The sequence below is a fragment of the Echiichthys vipera genome (assembly GCF_963691815.1).
Source record: "Echiichthys vipera genome assembly, chromosome: 2".
NCBI lineage: Eukaryota > Metazoa > Chordata > Actinopteri > Perciformes > Trachinidae > Echiichthys > Echiichthys vipera.
Genome location: NC_139827.1, coordinates 1,060,368 through 1,082,867, shown reverse-complemented (window position 1 = coordinate 1,082,867; position 22,500 = coordinate 1,060,368). Strand labels below are relative to the sequence as shown.

At 41.3% G+C, this 22,500-nt stretch overlaps 2 protein-coding genes across 2 annotated transcripts in view; one reads left to right on the top strand and one right to left on the bottom strand.

Moving 5' to 3' along the window:
• Positions 1-6,264, top strand: part of tbce (tubulin folding cofactor E) — a 9,556-nt gene extending 3,292 nt beyond the window's left edge. The window contains exons 5-16 of the mRNA XM_083932839.1: positions 600-699; positions 999-1,101; positions 1,217-1,293; positions 1,541-1,633; positions 1,818-1,882; positions 2,026-2,090; positions 3,170-3,322; positions 3,495-3,633; positions 4,721-4,789; positions 4,875-4,934; positions 5,019-5,110; positions 6,137-6,264. Of these exons, the coding sequence (XP_083788965.1) occupies positions 600-699; positions 999-1,101; positions 1,217-1,293; positions 1,541-1,633; positions 1,818-1,882; positions 2,026-2,090; positions 3,170-3,322; positions 3,495-3,633; positions 4,721-4,789; positions 4,875-4,934; positions 5,019-5,110; positions 6,137-6,232 (1,112 nt within the window). The 3' untranslated portion in view covers positions 6,233-6,264. The remainder of the gene's footprint in view (positions 1-599; positions 700-998; positions 1,102-1,216; positions 1,294-1,540; positions 1,634-1,817; positions 1,883-2,025; positions 2,091-3,169; positions 3,323-3,494; positions 3,634-4,720; positions 4,790-4,874; positions 4,935-5,018; positions 5,111-6,136) is intronic.
• Positions 6,265-8,889: 2,625 nt separating this feature from the next.
• The window catches only part of LOC310960787 (nidogen-1-like), a 41,347-nt gene continuing 27,736 nt past the window's right edge, over positions 8,890-22,500 (bottom strand). The window contains exons 17-20 of the mRNA XM_083932594.1: positions 17,284-17,441; positions 16,605-16,728; positions 15,754-15,866; positions 8,890-9,975 (exon numbers count right to left, since the gene is read on the bottom strand). Of these exons, the coding sequence (XP_083788720.1) occupies positions 9,857-9,975; positions 15,754-15,866; positions 16,605-16,728; positions 17,284-17,441 (514 nt within the window). The 3' untranslated portion in view covers positions 8,890-9,856. The remainder of the gene's footprint in view (positions 9,976-15,753; positions 15,867-16,604; positions 16,729-17,283; positions 17,442-22,500) is intronic.

The following is a 22,500-nucleotide window of genomic DNA, read 5'->3' as shown; positions in this document are numbered from 1 at the left end:
TGTTTGAGGTAAAGGTGTTTGAGGTAAAGGTGTTTGAGGTAAAGGTGTTTGAGGTAAAGGTGTTTGAGGTAAAGGTGTTTGAGGTAAAGGTGTTTGAGGTAAAGGTGTTTGAGGTAAAGGTGTGTGAAGTAAAGGTGTTTGAGGTAAAGGTGTTTGAGGTAAAGGTGTTTGAGGTAAAGGTGTTTGAGGTAAAGGTGTTTGAGGTAAAGGTGTTTGAGGTAAAGGTGTGTGAGGTAAAGATGTTTGAGGTAAAGATGTTTGAGGTAAAGGTGTTTGAGGTAAAGGTGTTTGAGGTAAAGGTGTTTGAGGTAAAGGTGTGTGAGGTAAAGGTGTGTGAGGTAAAGATGTTTGAGGTAAAGATGTTTGAGGTAAAGGTGTTTGAGGTAAAGGTGTTTGAGGTAAAGGTGTTTGAGGTAAAGGTGTTTGCGGTAAAGGTGTTTGAGGTAAAGGTGTTTGCGGTAAAGGTGTTTGAGGTAAAGGTGTGTGAGGTAAAGGTGTTTGAGGTAAAGGTGTTTGAGGTAAAGGTGTTTGAGGTAAAGGTGTTTGCGGTAAAGGTGTTGCGTGTCCAGTGTGTGTGTGAGTCTTTAACAGCGGCTCAGACGTGCGGTGGCTGGACCTGAGCGGCTCTCTGCTCTGCTGCTGGGAGGACGTGGCGGCTGTGGCCCAGCAGCTGGACTCTCTGGAGGGGCTCCAGCTCAGGTACGGGGTCCTGGTCCACACACACACACACACACACACACACACACACACACACACACACACACACACACACACACACACACACACACACACACACACCAACCTTACGTTGTGCGTAGAAGCTAATGAACCCATTTATCGATCTATGGAAAACGCTGCGTTTGATGGTGAAGTTTATTATTCATTGTTAGTGTCTCTGTTGTTGTTGTTGTTGTTGTTGTTGTTGTTGTTGCTGTTGTTGTTGTTGTTGTTGTTGTTGTTGTTGATCCTCTGAACCTTCGTCTGGTTTCATGTTCCAGCTTTAACCGGCTGCGTCTTCCCTCCGACCCGTCGGCTCAACGCGGCGCCTTCTCCTGCCTCAGAGTCCTCGCTCTCAACAGCTGCCAGCTCACCTGGACACAGGTGCACCTGACACACACACACACACACACACACACACACAGAGGACACACACACACTCACACCTGACACACTCACACACCTGACTCTGTCTGTGTGTGTGTGTGTGTGTGTGTAGATCCTGGAGTGCGCCCCCATGTGGCCTCAGCTGGAGGATCTGAGTGTGGAAGAGAACAACATCACAGAGCTGCAGAGGTAAGTGTGTGTGTGTGTGTGTGTGTGTGTGTGTGTGTGTGTGTGTGTGTGTGTGTGTGTCTGTCTGTCTGACCTGTGTGTGTGTGTGTCTGACCTGTGTGTGTGTGTGTGTGTGTGTGTGTGTGTGTGTGTCTGTCTGACCTGTGTGTGTGTGTGTGTCTGACCTGTGTGTGTGTGTCTGACCTGTGTGTGTGTGTGTGTGTGTGTGTGTGTGTGTGTGTGTGTGTGTGTGTGTGTGTGTCCTCAGACCTGCAGCAGTGCTCCAGACTCTGAAGTCTCTCAGTTTGTCCGGTAACTCGTTGCTGCAGAACTCTGTTCTCAGTCTGGCCGCTCTGCCCAGGTACACCATCATAGAGTCTCTTTATTCTATAATATTAATATCTTTATAGTTTAAATGAGTCTCTTTTGATCATAGATAACTGTGTTTATATTATAGATAACTGTGTTTATATTATAAATAACTGTGTTTATATTATAAATAACTGCGTTTCTATGATTTAATAACATGAATCTTGTGTTTTCAGTCTGGAGCAGCTGAACTTGTGTAAAACTGGATTCTGTGATGTTCGGTTCGTCGACGCAGCTCCGGGTAAAAACAGCTTTAATGTTCATATGCAACAAAAACTCTTCATCAGCTTCACTTCTGTCTTTTATTATTATTATTATTATTATTATTGTTTTATTATGGTCAGATACTTTATTCATGTGTGTTTGACTCCGTCTCCTCTGCAGGATCCCAAACCTCCATGTTTCCGTCCCTGAAGAGTCTGAAACTGGACCAGAACCACATCACAGAGGTCAGTGCCCCCCAGGTCTGCTCAGACCCTGACAACAACAACAACAACAACAACAACAACAACAACAGCAGAAGGTTTTAGTCCACACGCTTTAGGGCGCACTCCCACTGTGCCTCCGTCTCGTGCCCCAGCACGTGTCACGGCTAAAGTCTGGTTCCTTTGACCAGTGTGAGTGCAACCGTACCACGTCTAGGAGCAGCACGCTTGCCGTCCACGGCCCGTTTGGGAGAGGTGGGCTTTAGTAAAGCACGTTTGCACGTGTACGAGCACGAGCGTGCGCACGTGTACGAGCACGAGGCCTACGGCGGCTCTGAGGTCATTTCCTGTGCGCCTGTTGGGACGTAGAAAAAAGAAGGAGGGACCATGCGCGGACATTTCAAACAATGGAGCTGCTGCTCGTCCACATTAACATCAATGTTGTCCAAACTTCAGTCCTTCACAATAAAAGCCCATCAATTTTGTCCAAACCTCAGCACTTCACAATAAAATTCCATCAATGTTGTCCAAACATCCAGAACCAAACTTCAGTCCTTCACAATAAAAGCCCATGCTTTAACAGCTTGCCCAAACGTTCTGACTGCTTTCTCTCATCAGCGTCACTTTATTTTACTGATCTGACGCAGAAACGTTCATCAAATATGAATTTTAGATTCTTACAAGTGTGTGAAATAATTCTACTTCCTCTTCGGTGACGATCAGTGATCAAAGACGTTTCCTCTGTTTTCTCGACGCTGGAGAACGAACGTTATTGTTGTGACGTCACGGTGAATTGTCCTGGAACTATAAACTAACCTGTCCGTGTGTGTGTCTCTGTGTGTGTGTGTCCCCGTGTGTGTGTCTCCGTGTGTGTGTCCCCGTGTGTGTGTGTGTGTGTGTCCGTGTGTGTGTGTCTCCGTGTGTGTGTCCCCGTGTGTGTGTCTCCGTGTGTGTGTCCCCGTGTGTGTGTGTGTGTGTGTCCGTGTGTGTGTGTGTCCGTGTGTGTTCCTGTGTGTGTGTGTCCCCGTGTGTGTGTCTCCGTGTGTGTGTCTCCGTGTGTGTGTCCCCGTGTGTGTGTCCCCGTGTGTGTGTCTCGGTGTCAGTGGCGTGTTGTGGACGAGCTGGCGAAGCTTCCCGCTCTGGTTCAGTTCTCGTGCCGTGGAAACCGGCTGGTGAGCAGCGACGGGAACCCGAGAACAGCCGACCAGCTGCTCATCGCCAAACTGGGCCGACTGCTCCTCCTCAACAACTGTGAGGTGTGTGTGTGTGTGTGTGTGTGTGTGTGTGTGTGTGTGTGTGTGTGTGTGTGTGTGTGTGTGTGTGTGTGTGTGTGTGTGTGTGTGTGTGTGTGTGTGTGTGTGTGTGTGTGTGTGTGTGTGTGTGTGTGTGTGTGTGTGTGCGCTGACCCGTTGCCGTGGTTTCCGTCAGATCCACCCTGAGGAGAGGAGGGGGGCGGAGCTCGACTACATCAAGATGTTTGGAGAGGAGTGGCTGAAGGCCGGGGGGCGGAGCCAACTCAGCGCCGAGTTCATCTGTCAACACCCGCGTTACCTGGAGCTCATCCACAGTGAGTGACAACAACAACAACACAACAACAACATGAGACTCATCCACAGTGAGTGACAACAACAACAACACAACATGAGACTCATCCACAGTGAGTGACAACAACAACAACAACACAACATGAGACTCATCCACAGTGAGTAACAACAACAACAACAACACAACATGAGACTCATCCACAGTGAGTGACAACAACAACAACAACAACACAACAACATGAGGCTCATCCACAGTGAGTGACAACAACACAACACAACAACAACATGAGGCTCATCCACAGTGAGTGACAACAACAACACAACAACAACACAACAACATGAGGCTCATCCACAGTGAGTGACAACAACAACAACACAACAACAACATGAGACTCATCCACAGTGAGTGACAACAACAACAACAACAACACAACAACATGAGGCTCATCCACAGTGAGTGACAACAACAACAACAACATGAGGCTCATCCACAGTGAGTGACAACAACAACAACAACATGAGGCTCATCCACAGTGAGTGACAACAACAACAACAACAACACAACAACATGAGGCTCATCCACAGTGAGTGACAACAACAACAACAACATGAGGCTCATCCACAGTGAGTGACAACAACAACAACAACATGAGACTCATCCACAGTGAGTGACAACAACAACAACAACATGAGACTCATCCACAGTGAGTGACAACAACAACAACAACAACACAACAACATGAGACTCATCCACAGTGAGTGACAACAACAACAACAACAACACAACAACATGAGGCTCATCCACAGTGAGTGACAACAACAACACAACAACAACATGAGGCTCATCCACAGTGAGTGACAACAACAACAACAACAACAACAACAACATGAGACTCATCCACAGTGAGTGACAACAACAACACAACAACAACAACAACATGAGGCTCCGTGGGTAGTTCAGGCAGCCTGGGAGAGTGGAGCGTTTCTAATTATGGCAGTTATTTCAATGTCTCCGGTGACGTACGGCGAAGGCCTCGTGTGACGGCGAAGGTCTCGTGTTGTTGTTGTTGAAGGTCACTCGTGACGGCGAGGGTCTCGTGTCTGTTTCAGAGTACGGCGCTCCAGAGGACGGCGAGCTGAAGAAGCCGGAGCCCTTCGCCCTGAAGAACCAGCTGTTGAGTGAGTCCCGCTCTGTGATTGGCTAACGTGTCACCGACCGCTCTTTAACATAAACACACCCTCCTCTCCCTCCTCTCCTCCGCAGAGATTAACTTCGTGTTCCCCGACGACGCCGACCGGACGCCGATTCAGAAGAAACTTCCAGGTAAGAAAACGTCTCATCTCCGCGTGACTCTGTGTTTGAAACGAACCTGAAGTGTGAATCTGCGGCGTGTTCCGTGTTCCGCAGCGTCCATGGTGGTTCAGAAGGTGAAGGGGCTCCTCTACAGACTGCTGAAGGTTCCTGCAGCCGACCTGAAGCTCACCTACACCAGCCCCAAGGTAACGCCACGCCACGCCACGCCACGCCACGCCACGCCACGCCCCCACCGCCCCCCGTCTAACTCATTAACCTCAGAGCCTGAAAAGTTCTGGGATTTGATACGAAGGGTTAGGGGACCCCGTCGTGTTCCAACAGGTCCTTGAAATCTTTGAAAGTTTGAGGGCGCACTCCCACTGTGCCTCCGTACCGCGCCAAAACAGGTTCCACAGCTAAAGTCTGGTTCCTTTGACCAGTGTGAGTGCAACCGTACCGCGTCTAGGAGCGGCACGCTTGCCGGCCGCGGCCCGTTTGGGAGAGGTGGGCTTTAGTAAAGCACGTTTGCACGTGTACGAGCACGAGCGTGCGCACGTGTACGAGCACGAGGCCTACGGCGGTTCTGAGGTCATTTCCTGTGCGCCTGTTGGGACGTAGAAAAAAGAAGGAGGGACCATGCGCGGACATTTCAAACAATGGCGGTGAAAGGTTCACGTTGGTGTGATGCGGAGGTGGAGTGTTTACTGCAGATTTGGTCGATGAAAAGATTCAAAAACAGTCGACAAGACGCACAAAAACTCCGAGGTCTACGGAAAGATCTGGAAACAAAGCCACGCATCGCCATGACGTCATCAATGCGTGTGACGTGTTACGGCGTGATGACGTATAGGCAGCAAGAAGCATTCTCCGAGGCCCAGGTAGTGTGAGTACAAACGGGCCTGGAGGGGGGACAAGGACCCTAAAGCACGGGGCACGGGACGGAGGCACAGTGGGAGGGCGCCATAAAGGGATGGGGCCTGGAAACGTCCTTTAATTCTGTGTTTCATGGTTTCGAATGGGTTGATGAAAAGAATCAAGGCATCCATTGAAAGTTCTTGTAGACGTAAACAGTCACGGGTCATTGAAAGGGCTTGAATCTGTGTATTTGTTGTGACAGTGATCCACTTCTAACTGTACCATGTCGGGTGCTGGTGTTCTGGGATCCGGGTCTGAAAGTCCTTGAGTCGATGTCTAAGAAGGTGAAACCCTGAGTGACGTCCTTGTGTTTGTAGATGCTGGGGACAGAGTTTGAGATCGACAGCGACCTGAAGACGCTACAGTTTTACTCCATCGAGGACGGAGACCAGGTGTTGGTGCGCTGGTCCTGACCCGGGTCCAGGAGGAGGAGGACTGACCTGGGTCCAGGAGGAGGAGGAGGAGGAGGAGGAGGACTGACCCGGGTCCAGCAGGAGGAGGAGGAGGAGGAGGAGGACTGACCCGGGTCCAGCAGGAGGAGGAGGACTGACCCGGGTCCAGGAGGAGGAGGAGGACTGACCCGGGTCCAGGAGGAGGAGGACTGACCCGGGTCCAGCAGGAGGAGGAGGACTGACCCGGGTCCAGGAGGAGGAGGAGGACTGACCCGGGTCCAGGAGGAGGAGGAGGAGGACTGACCCGGGTCCAGCAGGAGGAGGAGGAGGAGGAGGAGGACTGACCCGGGTCCAGGAGGAGGAGGAGGAGGAGGACTGACCCGGGTCCAGGAGGAGGAGGAGGAGGACTGACCCGGGTCCAGGAGGAGGACTGACCCGGGTCCAGGAGGAGGAGGAGGAGGACTGACCCGGGTCCAGGAGGAGGAGGAGGAGGACTGACCCGGGTCCAGCAGGAGGAGGACTGACCCGGGTCCAGGAGGAGGAGGACTGACCCGGGTCCAGGAGGAGGAGGACTGACCCGCTTCCTGGACACAGACTCTGGAGGTGGCACTCGCACATGTGACCGCACACAGAATAATTCACGCTCAGCTTTGACGTCCTGCATCCGTTTGAAGTCGTTCTGATAAACGTGCTCAGTTTAAAGTTAAGTGTCTTTCATGAAACAAAGTTTGTTAAATGTGTAAAAAGGAACAATATTAAATAACGATCATGAAACGACTTCATCTTCTTTATTGTGACAAAACAAATGTTTACGTGAGAAGAACAAAACCTGGTCTGAAGACGCCGACGACGCAGTGATCACGTCACCGTCACCGTCAGGTCGACCTCAGCAGAGCCTCGTTCACACGTTCATAAGGATAAAAAAATACTCGCACCACAAACAAAACAATGAGAAGTCATAAAAAGTTTTTTTTTAAAGTCATAAAAAGTTAAAAAAACAAAAACATTTTTTAAAAGTCATAAAAAGTTTAAAAGAAAAGTTGAAAAATTTAAAAAGTCATAAAAAGTCTAAAAAAAAGTTTGGAAAAGTCATAAATAGTTTTAAAAAGGTCATAAAAAGTCAGGGAACAGTATGTTAAAAAAAGTTTTTTCAAAATCAAAAAAAGTCGTAGGTCAAAGTATAATTTGTTAAAAAAAATATTTTTTAAAAGTTTTGTAAAGTAAAAAAAAGAAAAGTGTTGGAATAAATGTGCATAAAGTAATCTCATATTTACTCAAATTGCCTTTACATTTTAACTAACATTACTTGGGGTGTGTGTATAGCCAAGTTGTGCAGAGGTGCTTTGCAGGTCAAGGAAATCAGATAAGCCTGATTGTTAATGTGTCACCAAAAGGGGGGTTCTGTGAAAACACAGACCCTGATCAACTGATTAATGACAAAACATGTTTTAAGGCTTCTTTAGAGTTGTAAAGTCATAAAGACTATGAATTTTCCATATGTCTTGTGTTGCAGCTATGTGACCCTCACCTTAAGAATGGTAAGTCATTGTAAACATTGTAACCACCAAAAGCCAATAAAATGAAGGGGTCCGGCAGAGATTACCCCAGAGCGGTAGGAGACTGTAGCTGAACACATCTCTGTCCGTTCTCCTTGCAAGTAAAATAACTCTTGTCTTTCTCTCTTTTGTTAAGTTTTGGGTGTTTTAGGTTGCTTAAACCTGACAAAAAGTCAAGTCATAAAAAGTGAAAAATTATTTGAAAAAAGTTTTCAAAAGTAATAAAGGTAAAAAAGTTTTTTTTTAAAGTTTTAAAGTTTCAATAAAAAGTAAAAAAAAAGTTATAAAATTAAAAAAAATATATTTTTTAAAGTTTTTTTAAAGTCAAAATATGTAAAAAAAAAAGTCAATTCATAAAAAGTAAAAAAAGACAAGTCAAAGTTAAGTATGTAAAGAAAATTTTGAAGTCATAAAAAGAACAAAAATGTCATAAAAAATTATTTTAAAAAAGTCAAAAAGTTTTTTATTGAAAAAAATTTCAATAAAAAGTCAAAAAAGTTAAAATAAAAAAGAAATTCAAAAAAAGTATAAAAAGTCATAAAAAGTAAAAAAAAAGTCACAAAAACTTAAACAAGTCATAAAAAGTCATAAGTCAAAGTAAAGTACGTCAAAAAATGTAAAAAGCCATAGAAAGTTTTGTAAAAAGTCATTAAAAGTAAAAAAGGTCAAAAAAGGTTTTTTAAAGTTTTTAAAAGTAAAAAAAAGTCATAAAATTAAAAAAAAGGAATTCAATTTCTTTTATAAAAAGTCAAATAAGTCAAAAGCCGCAAAAAGATTTTTTTTAAAAGTCAAAAGTGAATCTGAAGGCGTTTTCTCCACACACACACTTCTGTGTACGTCAAATGAGTGTGTTCTCCACACACACACACACACACACACACTTCTGTGTAAGTCTCCACACACACACTTCTGTGCACGTTAAATGAGTGTTTTCTCCACACACACACACGTCTCTGTACGTCACCACACACACACTTCTGTGTAAGTTAAATGAGTGTGTTCACCACACACACACACGTCTGTGTAAATCACCACACACACACACACATGACGACGCTTCTGTGTTTAACATGTTTTATTGCGGCTGCACAGCTTCATGTTCCCTCGTTATCTGACGTCAGTAACAACAAACACGTGACGTTAGTCCCTGATGGGTTTCCAACGACCTGAGCTCAGTTTGCCGCCGTCACCCTGACCCGCTCCTCCTGAGGAAGTGAAGCATCGCTGCACAATCGTCACGGCAACAACACAAACTATGTTAACGAGCACAGAACACACGACGCCGTCACAGTGATCACGCCATCATCAGCACCGTCAGAGAACAAGAGGGTGTCGTCTGCATATCGGGTGATTATTTACAAGGTTGTATACAAAAAATACGCTGAGTCGAAGCACAAAAGGTATAAAAAGTAAGAAGTTTATAACTGTTAAAGTCACACTGGCGTAATTAGTGGTCACCTTTAAAAACACGGAGCATAAAATCTGATTTTACGAAAATACGGAAACATTTCAGAGGTTTATTTTACAGTGACGCTCAAATTTCTATTCAATCTTTTAAGTTTGACTGATGTTACAAATGTAAGAAAGATGCTTTGATGTCTGATTACACGTTCGCCTTTGGCCTGCAGGCGGCGCCACAGCGACATTTACCGTCTGAGATTCAGATTTTCAGATTTTTCAACACGTGACAGAAACTTCTGACGGTGATTTTCAAGGTTTTTCATTCTCTGAAACCTTTTTAAGGCGTTTTTAATTTAAAAAGTAAAACTTTTTCAAAGGGAAACTAAACTATTGCATCGTCACGTCTGATTGTCCCTCGCCGTCATCGTTTAAAACACAAACACAAACACGTTCAGTACCGTTACAAACATCAAAAGGTCAAAGTTTTTAGTCTTTAACGTAAAAACATCCCTGTATTTAAACTTTGATTATAAACGCATCAGAAACTAAAACACTGAGGTCTGAAACACAAAAACTCCAAACTGCAGAAAAGTTCAATTCAAGTACGAAACGTAGAAAAACATCAAGTTTGAGTGAAGTGTGGTTCGTTCGTTGTCTCCCAGCAGCAGTGACGGTCCCTCTGCGGCCCTCACGGGTTCCCCTCCACGCACTGGCCGTCGGCGGCGTCCGGGCAGCGGCAGGTGAAGCCGCCGAGCCGCGGCAGACACAGATGAGAGCAGCCGCCGTTATTGGAGCAGTAGTTGTAGACTGACGGGAGGGAGGGGGGGGGGGGGGGGGGGAGAGAGTGGGGGGGGCATTAATGATCAGCGTTTATTTCCAGAGAATCACGGCTCTTAAAAAAACTTTTTGACTTTAAAAAAACTTTTTGACTTTTAAAAAAACTTTTTATGACTTTTAAAAAAACTTTTTGACTTAAAAAAAAAAACTTTTCATGACTAAAAAAACTTTTTGACTTTAAAAAAAACTTTTTGACTTTAAAAAAAAAATTTTTGACTTTAAAAAAAAACTTTTTATGACTTTTAAAAAAACTTTTTATGACTTAAAAAAACTTTTTGACTTTAAAAAAACTTTTTGACTTTTTAAAAAAACTTTTTGACTTTAAAAAAAAACTTTTTGACTTTTAAAAAAACTTTTTGACTTTTAAAAAAACTTTTTATGACTTTTAAACAAACTTTTTGACTTTAAAAAAACTTTTTGACTTTTAAAAAAACTTTTTATGACTTTTAAAAAAACTTTTTGACTTTAAAAAAACTTTTTGACTTTTTGAAAAACTTTTTGACTTAAAAAAAAAACTTTTTGACTTTAAAAAACTTTTTATGACTTTTAAAAAAACTTTTTATGACTTAAAAAAACTTTTTGACTTTAAAAAAACTTTTTGACTTTAAAAAAAACTTTTTGACTTTAAAAAAACTTTTTGACTTTTAAAAAAACTTTTTATGACTTTTAAAAAAACTTTTTGACTAAAAAAAACTTTTTTGACTTTTTAAAAAAACTTTTTGACTTTTAAAAAAACTTTTTATGACTTTTAAAAAAACTTTTTGACTTAAAAAAAAACTTTTCATGACTATAAAAACTTTTTGACTTTAAAAAAAAAATTTTGACTTTAAAAAAAAACTTTTTGACTTTTAAAAAAACTTTTTATGACTTAAAAAAACTTTTTGACTTTAAAAAAACTTTTTGACTTTTAAAAAAACTTTTTGACTTTAAAAAAAAACTTTTTGACTTTTAAAAAAACTTTTTGACTTTAAAAAAACTTTTTTGACTTTTTAAAAAAACTTTTTGACTTTAAAAAAACTTTTTGACTTTAAAAAAAAATTTTTTGACTTTAAAAAAACTTTTTGACTTTTAAAAAAACTTTTTGACTAAAAAAAACTTTTTTGACTTTTTAAAAAAACTTTTTGACTTTTTAAAAAAACTTTTTGACTTTAAAAAAAAACTTTTTGACTTTTAAAAAAACTTTTTGACTTTTAAAAAAACTTTTTGACTTTAAAAAAAAACTTTTTGACTTTTAAAAAAACTTTTTGACTTTTAAAAAAACTTTTTATGACTTTTAAAAAAACTTTTTGACTTAAAAAAAAACTTTTCATGACTATAAAAACTTTTTGACTTTAAAAAAAAAATTTTGACTTTAAAAAAAAACTTTTTGACTTTTAAAAAAACTTTTTATGACTTAAAAAAACTTTTTGACTTTAAAAAAACTTTTTGACTTTTAAAAAAACTTTTTGACTTTAAAAAAAAACTTTTTGACTTTTAAAAAAACTTTTTGACTTTAAAAAAGACTTTTTATGACTTAAAAAAACTTTTTGACTTTAAAAAAACTTTTTGACTTTAAAAAAATTTTTTTGACTTTAAAAAAACTTTTTGACTTTTAAAAAAACTTTTTGACTAAAAAAAACTTTTTTGACTTTTTAAAAAAACTTTTTGACTAAAAAAAACTTTTTGACTTTTTAAAAAAACTTTTTGACTTTAAAAAAACTTTTTGACTTTAAAAAAACTTTTTGACTTTATAAAAAACTTTTTGACTCAAAAAAAAAACTTTTTGACTTTAAAAACTTTTTATGACTTTTAAAAAAACTTTTTATGACTTAAAAAAACTTTTTGACTTTAAAAAAACTTTTTGACTTTTAAAAAAACTTTTTGACAAAAAAAAACTTTTTGACTTTTAAAAAAACTTTTTATGACTTCTAAAAAAACTTTTTGACTAAAAAAAACTTTTTTGACTTTAAAAAAACTTTTTGACTTTTAAAAAAACTTTTTATGACTTAAAAAAACTTTTTGACTTAAAAAAAAACTTTTCATGACTAAAAAAACTTTTTGACTTTAAAAAAAACTTTTTGACTTTAAAAAAAAACTTTTTGACTTTAAAAAAAAACTTTTTATGACTTTTAAAAAAACTTTTTATGACTTAAAAAAACTTTTTGACTTTAAAAAAACTTTTTGACTTTTAAAAAAACTTTTTGACTTTAAAAAAAAACTTTTTGACTTTTAAAAAAACTTTTTGACTTTTAAAAAAACTTTTTATGACTTTTAAAAAAACTTTTTGACTTAAAAAAAAACTTTTCATGACTATAAAAACTTTTTGACTTTAAAAAAAAAATTTTGACTTTAAAAAAAAACTTTTTGACTTTTAAAAAAACTTTTTATGACTTAAAAAAACTTTTTGACTTTAAAAAAACTTTTTGACTTTTAAAAAAACTTTTTGACTTTAAAAAAAAACTTTTTGACTTTTAAAAAAACTTTTTGACTTTAAAAAAACTTTTTATGACTTAAAAAAACTTTTTGACTTTAAAAAAACTTTTTGACTTTTAAAAAAACTTTTTATGACTTTTAAAAAAACTTTTTGACTTAAAAAAAAACTTTTCATGACTATAAAAACTTTTTGACTTTAAAAAAAAAATTTTGACTTTAAAAAAAAACTTTTTGACTTTTAAAAAAACTTTTTATGACTTAAAAAAACTTTTTGACTTTAAAAAAACTTTTTGACTTTTAAAAAAACTTTTTGACTTTAAAAAAAAACTTTTTGACTTTTAAAAAAACTTTTTGACTTTAAAAAAACTTTTTATGACTTAAAAAAACTTTTTGACTTTAAAAAAACTTTTTGACTTTAAAAAAAATTTTTTGACTTTAAAAAAACTTTTTGACTTTTAAAAAAACTTTTTGACTAAAAAAAACTTTTTTGACTTTTTAAAAAAACTTTTTGACTAAAAAAAACTTTTTGACTTTTTAAAAAAACTTTTTGACTTTAAAAAAACTTTTTGACTTTAAAAAAAATTTTTTGACTTTAAAAAAACTTTTTGACTTTTAAAAAAACTTTTTGACTAAAAAAAACTTTTTTGACTTTTAAAAAAACTTTTTGACAAAAAAAAACTTTTTGACTTTTAAAAAAACTTTTTATGACTTCTAAAAAAACTTTTTGACTAAAAAAAACTTTTTTGACTTAAAAAAACTTTTTGACTTTAAAAAAACTTTTTGACTTTTAAAAAAACTTTTTGACTTTTAAAAAAACTTTTTGACTTTAAAAAAAAACTTTTTGACTTTTAAAAAAACTTTTTGACTTTAAAAAAACTTTTTATGACTTAAAAAAACTTTTTGACTTTAAAAAAACTTTTTGACTTTAAAAAAACTTTTTTGACTTTAAAAAAACTTTTTGACTTTTAAAAAAACTTTTTGACTAAAAAAAACTTTTTTGACTTTTTAAAAAAACTTTTTGACTAAAAAAAACTTTTTGACTTTTTAAAAAAACTTTTTGACTTTAAAAAAACTTTTTGACTTTAAAAAAACTTTTTGACTTTATAAAAAACTTTTTGACTCAAAAAAAAAACTTTTTGACTTTAAAAACTTTTTATGACTTTTAAAAAAACTTTTTATGACTTAAAAAAACTTTTTTGACTTTTTAAAAAAACTTTTTGACTAAAAAAAACTTTTTGACTTTTTAAAAAAACTTTTTGACTTTAAAAAAACTTTTTGACTTTAAAAAAACTTTTTGACTTTATAAAAAACTTTTTGACTCAAAAAAAAAACTTTTTGACTTTAAAAACTTTTTATGACTTTTAAAAAAACTTTTTATGACTTAAAAAAACTTTTTGACTTTAAAAAAACTTTTTGACTTTTAAAAAAACTTTTTGACAAAAAAAAACTTTTTGACTTTTAAAAAAACTTTTTATGACTTCTAAAAAAACTTTTTGACTAAAAAAAACTTTTTTGACTTTAAAAAAACTTTTTGACTTTTAAAAAAACTTTTTATGACTTAAAAAAACTTTTTGACTTAAAAAAAAACTTTTCATGACTAAAAAAACTTTTTGACTTTAAAAAAAACTTTTTGACTTTAAAAAAAAACTTTTTGACTTTAAAAAAAAACTTTTTATGACTTTTAAAAAAACTTTTTGACTTTATAAAAAACTTTTTGACTCAAAAAAAAAACTTTTTGACTTTAAAAAACTTTTTATGACTTTTAAAAAAACTTTTTATGACTTAAAAAAACTTTTTGACTTTAAAAAAACTTTTTGACTTTTAAAAAAACTTTTTGACAAAAAAAAACTTTTTGACTTTTAAAAAAACTTTTTATGACTTCTAAAAAAACTTTTTGACTAAAAAAAACTTTTTTGACTTTAAAAAAACTTTTTGACTTTTAAAAAAACTTTTTATGACTTAAAAAAACTTTTTGACTTAAAAAAAAACTTTTCATGACTAAAAAAACTTTTTGACTTTAAAAAAAACTTTTTGACTTTAAAAAAAAACTTTTTGACTTTAAAAAAAAACTTTTTATGACTTTTAAAAAAACTTTTTATGACTTAAAAAAACTTTTTGACTTTAAAAAAACTTTTTGACTTTTAAAAAAACTTTTTGACTTTAAAAAAAAACTTTTTGACTTTTAAAAAAACTTTTTGACTTTTAAAAAAACTTTTTGACTTTTAAAAAAACTTTTTATGACTTTTAAAAAAACTTTTTGACTTTAAAAAAACTTTTTGACTTTTAAAAAAACTTTTTATGACTTTAAAAAAAACTTTTTGACAAAAAAAACTTTTTGACTTTTAAAAAAACTTTTTGACTTTTTGAAAAACTTTTTGACTTAAAAAAAAAACTTTTTGACTTTAAAAAACTTTTTATGACTTAAAAAAACTTTTTATGACTTAAAAAAACTTTTTGACTTTAAAAAAACTTTTTGACTTTAAAAAAAACTTTTTGACTAAAAAAACTTTTTTGACTTTTTAAAAAAACTTTTTGACTAAAAAAAACTTTTTGACTTTTTAAAAAAACTTTTTGACTTAAAAAAAACTTTTTGACTTTAAAAAAAACTTTTTGACTTTAAAAAAAAACTTTTTGACTTTTAAAAAACTTTTTGACTTTAAAAAAACTTTTTGACTTTTAAAAAAACTTTTTATGACTTTTAAAAAAACTTTTTGACTTTTAAAAAACTTTTTGACTTTAAAAAAAAAAACTTTTTGACTTTAAAAAAACTTTTTATGACTTTTAAAAAACTTTTTATGACTTAAAAAAACTTTTTGACTTTAAAAAAACTTTTTGACTTTAAAAAAACTTTTTGACTTTTAAAAAAAAATTTGACTAAAAAAAACTTTTTTGACTTTTTAAAAAAACTTTTTATGACTTTTAAAAAACTTTTTATGACTTAAAAAAACTTTTTGACTTTAAAAAAAAACTTTTTGACTTTAAAAAAACTTTTTGACTTTTTAAAAAAACTTTTTGACTTAAAAAAAACTTTGACTTTTAAAAAAAATTTGACTAAAAAAAAACTTTTTTTGACTTTAAAAATAACTGACTTTTAAAAATTTTTTTTGACTTTTTTAAAAAAACCTTTGACTTTTAAAATTTTTTATTGAATTTAAAAAAAAACTTGACTTTAAAAAAAACTTTTTGACTTTAAAAAAACTTTTTATGACAAAAAAAAATTTGACTAAAAAAAAACTTTTTGACTTTTTAAAAAAACTTTTTGACTTTTTTACAAAACCATTTGATATGACACGGAGGCGGGAGTTTCTACGTGTGTGCGCGGAGCGGCCACCATACCTTGCGGACACTGCGTGGGCGTCGTGGTGATGCCGTAGAGCCGAGAGCGTCTCTGCGGCAGAAACTCCTGAGTCTCCTTCTCAGAGTGACGGTCCACGGCGACCACGGCCTCCCTGAAGAACAACCACAGAAGAAGAAAGGCGTCACTTCACGTTCTGCAGCGACTTTGTGTTTTATGTTAAATGAAATGTTGAATGTTGGGAGTCTCTGACCAAATAAAGGCATGTATGTGAGTAATTTCCCTCGGGATGAATAAAGCTTCTTGAACCTTGAATCTTGAATGTATGTAACGTTGGGGGGAGGGGCGTACGTCCATCTGGCTGACGTTTACCTCCGAGGAGAAGTGAGGGCCAGAGGCTAGCTGTCACTCAAGAGGCCACGCCCCTAATTATTCATGAACTTTAACCTCCAATCAAATAAAAACTAGCCCCTCCCCCTCAGTGTTGTCATGGAGACCTGATCTAAACACACAGACTAGAATGTTCTTTGGTCCTTAAACAGGTTTAATGATGCTGTGTAAACGTGTTTAACATGAAACCTGCCCCTAGTGGACACTCAGAGAACTGACGCTGACCCAGCTTCCTGATTGGACCAAACAGGAAGTGGCTGTGGGCGGGGCTTGGTTCAGAGCGGCGCCCTGCAGCGACGGCCACGGCGAGATGGAAGCGGTCGCGTCCTTTGAGACTGTGGCTCTCTCTTTTATCTGAACGCTGACTCGACTGTTTTACTATTTCAATAAACAGGTCTTTTACAACTGGACTCACATTTGGTTATTAGAGTGTGTGTGTGTGTGCGTGTGTGTGTGTGTGCGTGTGTGTGTCTGTGTGTGTGTGCGTGTGTGTGTGTGTTACCTTCTCCAGTCCGTGTAGTAAAGCTTTCTCCCAAAAGACACGAGAGCGAAAGGATACTGGATCCCCTCAACGATCTGCCTCCTGAGTCTGCGGTGAGGATCCATACACTCCACCTTACGGGTTCCTGCACAGCATCAACCGACCAATCAACCAACCAATCAACCAAACAACCAATCAATCAATCAATCAATTAACCAAACAACCAATCAATCAATTAACCAAACAACCAAACAACCAATCAATCAACTGACCAACCAACCAATCAATCAATTAACCAAACAACCAATCAATCGACCGACCAATCAACCAAACACCCAATCAATCAGAGATTGATCAATCAACCAAACAACCAATCAATCAACTGACCAACCAATCAATCAATCAACCGATCAAACAACCAATCAGAGACTGACTGAAAAAACAATCGATCGATCAAATGATCACCCAATTGATCGATCGTTCAACTAACCAACCAATCAATTAATCAATCAATCAACTGACCAATCGATCGATCAACCAACCGACCAATAGATCAATCAACCGACCGATCAATCAATCAACTGACCATCCAACCAATCAAACAACAAATCAATTGATTAACCGACCAATCGATTGATCAACCAACCGATTGATCAACCAACCGACCGATCATCAGTCGGTCCAGGTGACCCGGTCTCACCTGCGTCGGCCCAGCACAGCTGCTGCTCCTCCAGGTCAAAGGTCAGAGCGTTGGGGAGTCCGAGGTCGTCTTTCACCAGAACGCTGCGGTCGGATCCGTCCATGTTGGACGTCTCGATCTTAGGACCGTCTCTGTTCCAGTCCGTCCAGTACAGGCGTCTGCAGGGAGACGGGTGAGACAGGGGGGAGACGGGTGAGACAGGAGGGAGACGGGTGAGACAGGAGGGAGACGGGTGAGACAGGAGAGAGACGGGTGAGACAGGAGGGAGACGGGTGAGACAGGAGAGAGACGGGTGAGACAGGAGGGAGACGGGTGAGACAGCAGTGAGACAGGAGAACAGCAGAGAGACAGGAGGACAGCAGAGATACAGGAGGACAGCAGAGAGACAGGAGGACAGCAGAGAGACAGGAGGACAGCAGAGAGACAGGAGGACAGCAGTGAGACAGGAGGACAGCAGAGAGACAGGAGGACAGCAGTGAGACAGGAGGACAGCAGAGAGACAGGAGGACAGCAGTGAGACAGGAGGACAGCAGAGAGACAGGAGGACAGCAGAGAGACAGGAGGACAGCAGTGAGTCGGAGGACAGCCGTGAGACAGGAGAGAGACCAGTGAGACAGGAGGACAGCAGGGAGACAGGAGGACAGAGGTGAGACAGGAGGACAGAGGTGAGACAGGAGGACAGCAGAGAGACAGGAGGACAGCAGAGAGACAGGAGGACAGCAGTGAGACAGGAGGACAGCAGAGAGACAGGAGGACAGAGGTGAGACAGGAGGACAGCAGAGAGACAGGAGGACAGCAGAGAGACAGGAGGACAGAGGTGAGACAGGAGGACAGAGGTGAGACAGGAGGACAGCAGAGAGACAGGTGAGACAGGAGGACAGAGGTGAGACAGGAGGACAGCAGAGAGACAGGAGGACAGCAGTGAGACAGGAGGACAGCAGAGAGACAGGAGGACAGCAGAGAGACAGGAGGACAGCAGAGAGACAGGAGGACAGCAGTGAGACAGGTGAGACAGCAGTGAGACAGGAGGACAGCAGTGAGACAGGAGGACAGCAGAGAGACAGGGGGACAGCAGAGAGACAGGAGGACAGCAGTGAGACAGGAGGACAGCAGTGAGACAGGAGGACAGCAGAGAGACAGGGGGACAGCAGAGAGACAGGTGAGACAGGAGGACAGCAGTGAGACAGGAGGACAGCAGAGAGACAGGGGGACAGCAGAGAGACAGGAGGACAGCAGAGAGACAGGAGGACAGCAGTGAGACAGGAGGACAGCAGAGAGACAGGGGGACAGCAGAGAGACAGGTGAGACAGGAGGACAGCAGTGAGACAGGAGGACAGCAGAGAGACAGGGGGACAGCAGAGAGACAGGAGGACAGCAGAGAGACAGGGGGACAGCAGAGAGACAGGTGAGACAGGAGGACAGCAGTGAGACAGGAGGACAGCAGAGAGACAGGGGACAGCAGTGAGACAGGAGGACAGCAGAGAGACAGGGGGACAGCAGTGAGACAGGAGGACAGCAGTGAGACAGGTGAGACAGGTGGACAGCAGAGAGACAGGAGGACAGCAGAGAGACAGGGGGACAGCAGAGAGACAGGTGAGACAGGAGGACAGCAGTGAGACAGGAGGACAGCAGAGAGACAGGGGGACAGCAGTGAGACAGGAGGACAGCAGAGAGACAGGGGGACAGCAGTGAGACAGGAGGACAGCAGTGAGACAGGTGAGACAGGTGGACAGCAGAGAGACAGGAGGACAGCAGAGAGACAGGAGGACAGCAGTGAGACAGGAGGACAGGAGAGAGACAGGAGGACAGCAGAGAGACAGGAGGACAGCAGTGAGACAGGAGGACAGCAGTGAGACAGGAGGACAGCAGAGAGACAGGAGGACAGCAGAGAGACAGGAGGACAGCAGTGAGACAGGAGGACATGAGGACAGCAGTGAGACAGGAGGACAGCAGAGAGAAAGGAGGACAGCAGAGAGACAGGAGGACACAGAGAGACAGGAGGACAGCAGTGAGACAGGAGGACATGAGGACAGCAGTGAGACAGGAGGACAGCAGAGAGACGGGAGGACAGCAGTGAGACAGGAGGACAGCAGTGAGACAGGAGGACAGCAGAGAGACAGGACGACAGCAGTGAGACAGGAGGACATGAGGACAGCAGTGAGAAAGGAGGACAGCAGAGAGACAGGAGGACAGCAGAGAGACAGGAGGACAGCAGTGAGACAGGAGGACATGAGGACAGCAGTGAGACAGGAGGACAGCAGAGAGACGGGAGGACAGCAGTGAGACAGGAGGACAGCAGTGAGACAGGAGGACAGCAGAGAGACAGGACGACAGCAGAGAGACAGGAGGACAGCAGAGAGACAGGAGGACAGCAGTGAGACAGGAGGACAGCAGTGAGAAAGGAGGACAGCAGAGAGACAGGAGGACAGCAGAGAGACAGGAGGACAGCAGAGAGACGGGAGGACAGCAGAGAGACAGGAGGACAGCAGAGAGACAGGGGGACAGCAGAGAGACAGGAGGACAGCAGAGAGACAGGAGGACAGCAGAGAGACAGGAGGACAGCAGAGAGACAGGTGAGACAGGAGGACAGCAGAGAGACAGGAGGCCAGCAGAGAGACAGGAGGACAGCAGAGAGACAGGAGGACAGCAGAGAGACAGGTGAGACAGGAGGACAGCAGAGAGACAGGACGACAGCAGAGAGACAGGAGGACAGCAGAGAGACAGGAGGACAGCAGTGAGACAGGAGGACAGCAGTGAGAAAGGAGGACAGCAGAGAGACAGGAGGACAGCAGAGAGACAGGTGAGACAGGAGGACAGCAGAGAGACAGGAGGCCAGCAGAGAGACAGGAGGACAGCAGTGAGACAGGGGGACAGCAGAGAGACAGGAGGACAGCAGAGAGACAGGAGGACAGCAGAGAGACAGGAGGACAGCAGAGAGACAGGTGAGACAGGAGGACAGCAGAGAGACAGGAGGCCAGCAGAGAGACAGGAGGACAGCAGTGAGACAGGGGGACAGCAGAGAGACAGGAGGACAGCAGTGAGACAGGAGGACAGCAGAGAGACAGGAGGACAGCAGTGAGACAGGAGGACAGCAGTGAGACAGGTGGACAGCAGAGAGACAGGTGAGACAGGAGGACAGCAGAGAGACAGGAGGACAGCAGTGAGACAGGAGGACAGCAGAGAGACAGGAGGACAGCAGAGAGACAGGTGAGACAGCAGTGAGACAGGTGAGACAGCAGTGAGACAGGAGGACAGCAGAGAGACAGGAGGACAGCAGAGAGACAGGTGAGACAGGAGGACAGCAGAGAGACAGGAGGACAGCAGAGAGACAGGTGAGACAGGAGGACAGCAGTGAGACAGGAGGACAGCAGAGAGACAGGTGAGACAGGAGGACAGCAGAGAGACAGGAGGACAGCAGAGAGACAGGAGGACAGCAGAGAGACAGGAGGACAGCAGAGAGACAGGAGGACAGCAGTGAGACAGGAGGACAGCAGAGAGACAGGAGGACAGCAGAGAGACAGGAGGACAGCAGTGAGACAGGAGGACAGCAGTGAGACAGGAGGACAGCAGAGAGACAGGAGGACAGCAGAGAGACAGGAGGACAGCAGAGAGACAGGAGGACAGCAGAGAGACAGGAGGACAGCAGTGAGACAGGAGGACAGCAGTGAGACAGGAGGACAGCAGTGAGACAGGAGGACAGCAGAGAGACAGGAGGACAGCAGAGAGACAGGAGGACAGCAGAGAGACAGGTGAGACAGGAGGACAGCAGTGAGACAGGAGGACAGCAGTGAGACAGGAGGACAGCAGAGAGACAGGAGGACAGCAGAGAGACAGGAGGACAGCAGTGAGACAGGAGGACAGCAGAGAGACAGGTGAGACAGGAGGACAGCAGTGAGACAGGAGGACAGCAGTGAGACAGGAGGACAGCAGAGAGACAGGAGGACAGCAGTGAGACAGGAGGACAGCAGAGAGACAGGAGGACAGCAGAGAGACAGGAGGACAGCAGAGAGACAGGTGAGACAGGAGGACAGCAGTGAGACAGGAGGACAGCAGAGAGACATGAGGACAGCAGTGAGACAGGACGACAGCAGTGAGACATGAGGACAGCAGTGAGACAGGTGAGACAGGAGGACAGCAGTGAGACAGGAGGACAGCAGTGAGACAGGAGGACAGCAGTGAGACATGAGGACAGCAGTGAGACAGGTGAGACATGAGGACAGCAGTGAGACAGGAGGACAGCAGTGAGACATGAGGACAGCAGTGAGACAGGTGAGACAGGAGTGAGACAGGAGGACAGCAGAGAGACAGGAGGACAGCAGAGAGACAGGAGGACAGCAGAGAGACAGGAGGACAGCAGTGAGACAGGAGGACAGCAGAGAGACAGGAGGACAGCAGTGAGACAGGAGGACAGCAGTGAGACAGGAGGACAGCAGAGAGACAGGAGGACAGCAGAGAGACAGGAGGACAGCAGTGAGACAGGAGGACAGCAGAGAGACAGGAGGACAGCAGAGAGACAGGAGGACAGCAGTGAGACAGAAGGACAGCAGAGAGACAGGAGGACAGCAGTGAGACAGGAGGACAGCAGAGAGACAGGAGGACAGAGGTGAGACAGGAGGACAGCAGAGAGACAGGAGGACATCAGTGAGACAGGAGGACAGCAGAGAGACAGGAGGACAGAGGTGAGACAGGAGGACAGAGGTGAGACAGGAGGACAGCAGAGAGACAGGAGGACAGCAGAGAGACAGGAGGACAGCAGTGAGACAGGAGGACAGCAGAGAGACAGGAGGACAGAGGTGAGACAGGAGGACAGCAGAGAGACAGGAGGACAGCAGAGAGACAGGAGGACAGAGGTGAGACAGGAGGACAGAGGTGAGACAGGAGGACAGCAGAGAGACAGGTGAGACAGGAGGACAGAGGTGAGACAGGAGGACAGCAGAGAGACAGGAGGACAGCAGTGAGACAGGAGGACAGCAGAGAGACAGGAGGACAGCAGAGAGACAGGAGGACAGCAGTGAGACAGGTGAGACAGCAGTGAGACAGGAGGACAGCAGAGAGACAGGAGGACAGCAGAGAGACAGGGGGACAGCAGTGAGACAGGAGGACAGCAGAGAGACAGGGGGACAGCAGTGAGACAGGAGGACAGCAGAGAGACAGGGGGACAGCAGAGAGACAGGAGGACAGCAGAGAGACAGGGGGACAGCAGAGAGACAGGAGGAC